Source organism: Electrona antarctica (assembly GCF_951216825.1).
Source record: "Electrona antarctica genome assembly, chromosome: 11".
Classification (NCBI taxonomy): Eukaryota; Metazoa; Chordata; class Actinopteri; order Myctophiformes; family Myctophidae; genus Electrona; species Electrona antarctica.
The window spans coordinates 8,698,708-8,706,207 of record NC_136792.1 but is presented as its reverse complement, the minus strand read 5'-3'; the positions used below and the strand labels follow the sequence as shown (position 1 = coordinate 8,706,207).

Below are 7,500 nucleotides of genomic sequence, written 5' to 3'. Positions count from 1 at the left end.
ACAGTCTCTAAAGGCCAGATTTATACTTGGTTGTGTAAAGCTTGTAGAGCTGATATGTTTGGTACAAGAGCCTGCACACGACCAAGTATAAAACCAGGGGTAAACATGCAGACCACAAGTTGAGTGGACGGTTTGGCTGTCGTCCGCTCGATGATACGTGGGGTTAATATTGAACTGAGTCTACACGCAAAGAGATGCCTTCTCCCATGACTTGCTATATAGGTGCCGCCACAATACATCGATATTATTATCGTTATTATCGTTATTATTATCCAGGATGCAAACCAAGAATGCGCCCGTCAGGGTGAATATTCCTGTGTGGTTGGTCAAAAGAAAAAAAGTAAGTTGCACCCATGCTATTTGACACCCAGATTTAGGAAATATTCTTAAAATGAGGTAATTTATTTAAAACGAAGCACATCTTTTGGCTGAATAGTGCGACCGCTTGATGAATGCATTGAAGCATCCTGAATACACATTAACTGGATGGCAATATAGTGTCGCAGTCCCGCCCCCTACCATGGACCAGGAAATGATTCTCCGTTCATTTTCCTCATAGACATTTCAGAAAGTATTTATTTAAAGACGTTTACGCCGCGGACAAAGCCAACTCGAGTCGTGACAAATCATGACAACAAACACAATTTTTTGGGCCGAATAAATAATTAGAAAGAAGAAAAAAACAGCAGGTTACAACACTTTTTTTTGTTGTTTTTCTTCTTTGTAATTATTTGTTTGGTCCAAAATATTGTTTGTGTTGTCATGAGTTGTCACGACTCGAGTTGGCTTTGTCCGCGGCGTAACCGTCTTTAAATAAATACTTTTTGAAATGTCTATGAGGAAAATGCATTGGGATTCATTTCCTGGTCCATGGTAGGGGGCGGGACTGCGACGCTCTATATAGTGTACAGATAAGCATGCTAGGGGAGACGAGCAAAGTTTGTGTTAAACCCAGTTCCATCTAGCGTCTATACGACACATGCACACAGAACAGATGAGTTCAAATACAGCACTTCCAATGACAGAACGATGCTTTTCTTTTTAGGGGAATGCTACATTGATGTTATCGTTTTACGATGGGAAAATAACTTCTTTAAACACTTTTCAAAAGGCTCCACTTTGCCACGGGGACATTCTCTTTTCGTCTACAGTAATAATATCGGCAATAGCCCTGTGGAAAGCGATGGCATGCTCTTCAGTGGACAGTATCCAATCCAATAGATACAAACGGAAAAAACAAATCAAGGAGGAAATGGAAAAAAGGGGAAATGAGACGAGTCAAAAAAGGAAACAATAGATGTTTTAAGGGGTAGGAAAGACTGGGGATATCATAAAAATATCATGTAATACCTCCAATGAGATGGCAACCAGCCACCTGTTAGCTTTCAATGGTATCCATTTGTAAAAGCTGTCGCGATCAACGGACCCTAAAAGTGTACAATTAGTACCTGTGTCAGTATGCATTTCTTAGGAAAAAGCAAAAAGGAGCCTATTACTGTGGTGAGTAGCCTATATTTTATTCATAAGATGTGCTGCCAGCATGAATGAAAATTCATCTCTCTCATTTCCGTGAATCCTAGCTCATTGTAGCAACGGGGACCACATTTAGAATTAGAACCCAATTTGGCTCCATAATTCGGATTTTGGTGAAGGGCTACAGAAGAGGGGGGTCTCTACCTTGCAGTAAAGTGCTGTCCTCTGCCTTTGATGTCATAACAGATTAACCCATTTTGACCTGGGAACGATTCTACAAATGTCTTCTAAATCCTGACAGTTTTCTAAAAAACCCTAAGTTTCTATGTCAGTCGTTTTCATGTCAAGGACCCCCAAGATTATTATGTAATTGGCCTGCCGACCCCCATCTGAAAGTATGTTGTTCCAGGGACCCCCAGAAGCAAAGATTTGAGTTAAAGAATATATATTCAAAGATTTGCACTACATTTTCACGGTTTTTCAAAAATAGCAGACCTACAAGTTCGTAGCGCGGCACTCAGTGCCGGAGCTTGTAGATCTGCTATTTTTGCAATGGCTAAAGTATAACAATGCTTAAAACACCAAAAGGGGTTCCCGCCCAAAATGGGTTAAATACATCTTTTTGTTGGCCAAATGCACACCGTTAAGACACCTGCTGACAGAATACAGAGACCTGCTCAGGTAACAAAAAGTACCCATTCTGGGCGGGAACCCCTTTTGGTGTTAGCATTATGTTATGCTTTAGCTATTGAAAAATAGCAGATCTACAAGCTCATAGCGCGCCACCGAGTGGCGCGCTACGAGCTTGTAGGTCTGCTATTTTTGAAAAATCGAAGAACGACTGACATAGAAACATAGCTTTTTCAGAAAACTGTCAGGATGTAGAAGACATTTTTAGAATCTGATCTCAGGTCAAAATGGGTTAACTGTTAAGGATGGAGCAGTATAGTTGTCATTTTGAACGAGAACACTTTAGTCCTACGGTCAACATCAGGACAATTCCCATGAATTTTGCCTTGCATTGTTTTGACGACCGAAGTTACATAAATACATATGCCTTAGTTTAGTTAGTCACAGTTGACAGGGCCAAATGACAGCTCTGCAATATATCTTCTTATAAGGCTTATAACATTCATGCTAACACATATTAATCAAATCGTCAGGAATCACAAAACATGCAAAACAATCCAGTAATTATGCAATGATGAGTAAACAGCATGGAAATGATCCAAATTGTGTCACCCTCTCCCCCAAACCTTCCCTGTATTAAAGCAACAACTGTGAAATTGAACCTTGCTGTGCTGGGGTTTGCAAAAACTGCAAGGATTATATGTCTCCTCCGATTCAAGTCAATTGACAAAGATTATCACAGCGCTAAGATGCTTTAGGGGGAACATGTAGTACCGAGATGATTCTCACACACTTTGAAGCTGATGTTAGCAAAGTCACATAACTGTTCATGACCAAGCAGAAAGACAGACTTGTATTGAACAGAGTTAACCATATGAACCATGGTGTCCCTATTTTGGGCAAAAGTTTGTATAGTCACTATTAGTCAGTATACACTACAGCAGGGGTTCTCAACGTTTTTGGCTGGCTGGGGACCCCCAGAAATGCTTTGGCCATGTCTCGCGACATGTCTGGCTACATCAAGCTACTTCAGCCACATCCGGGATAGCATCCGGTCCGTCGCTAAATGTACTCCGCTGCTATAAATCGCTGGGCGCTATGATTTAATGGATTAAATAACCCCGGGCGTTCGGGCTGTTAACTAGGCTAGGGTACAGTACAGTACAGTACAGTACAGTACAGTACAGTACAGTACAGTACAGTACAGTACAGTACAGTACAGTACAGTACAGTACATGATGCTTACTGTACTAGTAAGGCATGCTCAATGCCTAAATTGGAGGCAAATCGTTCCATATACGTGAGCCTGACAAAACCATGGTTGATAACCTAGGCCTTAATATTGTTTGAACAGAAAATCAAGGATAAAAGGACTTTTTTCAGTGTAAAATGTTCTTCTCTTTGGTCCGCAATCTCTTAGGAATAACCTCTTAAGGGAAAATGTATTCCAGCTCATTTGTGAATATTCTGCAGTACATCATGCTGAAACAGTCACCAGAACCAAACACAGACGAGGACGTTAACGCTGCTGGTTGGTGCTGCCAGATATAGAAAGTGGCCAAACATTTCACACCGTGGAGTGTTTTTGTTGCCTCTCATCGTTCAAACTCAGAGCCATTATTACCCCGGCTCTGCTCACATTTCATTTTAAAGAGGTTCAAACGGTCTTTCAACATCAAGTGGAAGGTGACATATTGATTACAAATGATACATCATGAATGTCCCCATTGCCACGACAATACAGGAGCTACTTAGACCGTGCCAATCCACGGCACAGTTCTCTCCACAGTCACGGAATGCACCGGGGAATTCAGAGCTACCGCAGCAGAAGGCATTCAGGGTGTCTGAGAACTCAAATAGCAGGAGGCGTATAACACACAAACGACCTTGTTGAGGATATTTGGCCAGAATATCAAACGGGCAAAGTTGAATCAGGACTATAGTTACTAGCCATCAGCTTATTATGAATCAGCGATGATTTTTGGCTTCCTGGTCTTCACCTGCAGCACGCCTGGCATCTGCTGGCCTGGCTTCAAAGAGCATAAAGAAATCCCCTGTAACAGCAGTTTGTGCAAGGTTTGTTATGGGCCGTTTGATTGGAAACGACACACGGGAGGGTCTTTCAAGTCATTCCAGCTGGAAAAGGTTAGAACTAAAAATATTGACGCTCTACAGCGTCAGAGAAAAGGTGCAGGAAATACATGTTCCAGGAACGATGGAGAGGCCATTCATTCGTCTGGGCCATTTTTGACCTTCTGCTTGGCACACGAACAGAAGCGACACATCAGAGAGGTGATGACACCCCATGCAAGTTCACAGTTTGTCACAGGACAGCAGGAAGAGAGGATGCGTGAAAGAGAGGATGGATAAAACTTTGGCAAGTGAACACAACAGGACTAAGGCACCTGTCTAAGCACTTTAAGCACTTTTTAAATAAAAGATATTTCAACAAAATGTGGTGTTATTTGTTGCTGAAAGAAAATGGAAGCAAAGCAGTGTTTTGGGCTCAAAAATGTCTAAAACGCAGGCAGCAGTGAAAGTGATTGCACGGGTCATGTTAAATTGCTTATTGATTCGAGTGCTGAGCAGAGTTTAAGTAAAACATTAGGCCCGCTTGTAAATGTCTGGCCAACAGATTGAAGCTGTCACTTAAAATGAAACTACTTTATGTACAGACAGTCCTTGACAAGCAGTACAAAAATGATCTGCCATGAAAATTGTCTTGGCTATTTCCTCCAACCTCTTTAGGCCTTCAGCCTAAAGTACACCAGTAATCATAGCAAAAATGGCAGATCTGAAAGCTCAGAAAGTTTTTGCGATGTGACTGTTGTACGTAGATGGTCTATATTTGCGATTTTTGAAAATGTGTGATTTTCTATAATATTTCTGCCCATAATGACATTCCAAAAAATAGGGACACCAGGTTGAAAGTGTTTAAAATCTATATATTTCTTTAGGTTACGGAATTTTGCCTTTGTACTGGGAAATGTGTGTACACAAAGTACTGATATACGGTTGTGTTCCCTTCGTTTTTGCCTGGACGTCAAATCAGAATCTATAGGTTTTCGTAGGTACCTACGGGAAATTATTCTCAGCCACACCCCTAGTCCAACCCCCAGATCCTTAGCCACACCCCTAGATTTACTTTATGTGCAGTGTGGCCATTAAGCCACAGGGTGGCGTTTGAAAACTAGTGAGTAAGTAAAGTAGTAAGTAAAAATAAACGCGTTGTCCATGGGGCACACCGTTTAGCAACCACTGTCTTATACCATATTCCTATACTTTACAAACAGTTGGATAGTTGGGTGACTTCAGGGAGCGAGTGGGAATTTTAGAATATAGATGATTGATGACAATGATGATGATATAACGATGAAGGTGATGATGAAGTATAATGTGTATATTATATATACTCACGGCGATGCTGTGGCCAAAGCCGGAGCCGGGCTGGGGACTAGCGGCGCTGATGTAGTTTCCCACGCCAGAGTCCTGGCTGGCGGTTCCGTAGAGGTCAGCTACTGGGCCGGGACTGTTGGCACCGGGGAACGCTCCTGGCCGGCCCGGGTTGTTGCCTGTCGGGGTGGGGAGGGGGGGAAGGAAGCCGGGGGGTGGGAGGTGGGGGGGTGGGGGGTCACAATTGGGTTAGGACAGGGCAACACTCCACACCGCTGCATGGCACCCACCCACCCACCACCCACAGATAAAAATCAAGAGTATACGTGCTGCAACATGCAAGGACGGCTCCATGCAATCTGGACCCCCGCATCTTCAGTGTGTGCTTATTTGAACCGGGTGGGATGTTGTTGTGGTCAGCGAAAATGTAATTAGCTATGTATAAATACTATAATAAATGACAGCTCTGCTTTTTTTTTTAATAAATATAATGGGTTCCTGCTTAAAACCCTGCTCACCATGACATGCTTATAGGACCAGCACTAGAGACCATACAGGCCCAGGATAGACACTCACAGAGTCATATAGTGAGACACACATCAGAGTTAACTCGATAACTGCACATTTTGCTGTGTACAGAATAAAGAGTGACAGGCTTCACATTAAGCGAGTGAGTTGATTGAGCCTGGTTAAGATAATATACCTTTGTGAACATTGTTGTACCATCTAGGATGCTCATGCATGAACTGTTAATACATGACATGACATCTACCATACAGTGAACACTGTTAGAAAGGGAGCATTCGCATTCCATGCAAGACACACGAGGCAAGGCACCGCTTTGACTACAGGTTCTGCAGAGAAGAAGTAGACTGTAAAAGAGATGTATCTAGGAACTCACACGCACACGCGCACACACACACACACACGCGCACGCACGCACGCACACGCGCGCTTCATATGTATGATTTGATGCTTGTCTCTGCTTGCCGGTCATGTCAAAACAACCTCTCTCTCGCTTCGTCCTTCATTTCACTCATCCTCATCTTCCTTCCCAAGCGTGTTTCTCTTCCCGCCAACCCAATAGGTCCACAGATATGACTGTTAGACGGTTCATGAACGCCGCCCCGCATTGGCGGGGAAGGGAAATGCACGGGGGATTTTGACACAACACCCCTCGTCTAATCAACACCTGTCGCTAGGAGAGCCTCAAACAAATCCCCCGCCCACCCACCACCAAACCAGCCCCCCAACCTCCACTCCATTTCACTCCATTTCCAACCTCCTTTAAATATATGATGGTGATTATCTTCTCCTTAGTGCCGGGGGGGGGGGGGGGGGGGGGGGGGGGGGTGTCGGACCCAGCCTGCACTGCCTGACAGGCAGGAAATTACACAGGGTGTCCTGGGTAATGCGCGCTAAAAGACTGCAGGGTTGAGTCACATTCCACCGAGAGAGAGAGAGAGAGAGAGAGAAGGGGTGATATTAAATAGCAGAGGAGAGGAGATGGAGACCGACCGACCGACCGCCTACACTACATTTCCATGCTGAGGAAGTAAAGTCAGGGGGAGAGAGAGAGAGAGAGAGAGAGAGAGAGAGAGAGAGAGACGGAGGGAGGGAGAAATAAAATATGCCTGCACTTATGGGCCAAAATTGTGGTAGAGAGCAGAGCTGACACTGCTGAGAGTTGAGTCTGCAAGAGCAAACTTGATGAGACGACCTTGCCAGCGTACTTGGCTGGTGGAACTGAGTGTCTGCAGGAAGAGAGGGAAAGTGACAGAGAGAGATAGAAGAGAGAGAGAGATTGACACACACACACACAGAGAGAGAGAGAGAGAGAGAGAGAGAGAGAGAGAGAGAGAGAGAGACACACACACACACACACAGAGAGAGAAAGAGAGGCTGCTTCTGAAAACTGGAGCACGTGTCTGGTTTGAAATCCCTGACCAATAACTCTGGCAATTAAGAATTAAGAGGGTAAGAAGGAATAAGAGAGACTGCAAA

The 7,500-nt window shown here is 43.9% G+C and overlaps 1 protein-coding gene across 1 annotated transcript in view; it reads right to left on the bottom strand.

Annotated features, from left to right (window-relative positions):
• The window catches only part of LOC306932890 (RNA-binding protein Musashi homolog 2-like), a gene marked incomplete at its 5' end in the record, with an annotated part of 81,658 nt that overhangs the window by 1,180 nt on the left and 72,978 nt on the right, over positions 1-7,500 (bottom strand). Inside the window, one exon of the mRNA XM_079514866.1 lies at positions 5,521-5,675. Within this exon, the coding sequence (XP_079370992.1) occupies positions 5,521-5,675 (155 nt within the window). The remainder of the gene's footprint in view (positions 1-5,520; positions 5,676-7,500) is intronic.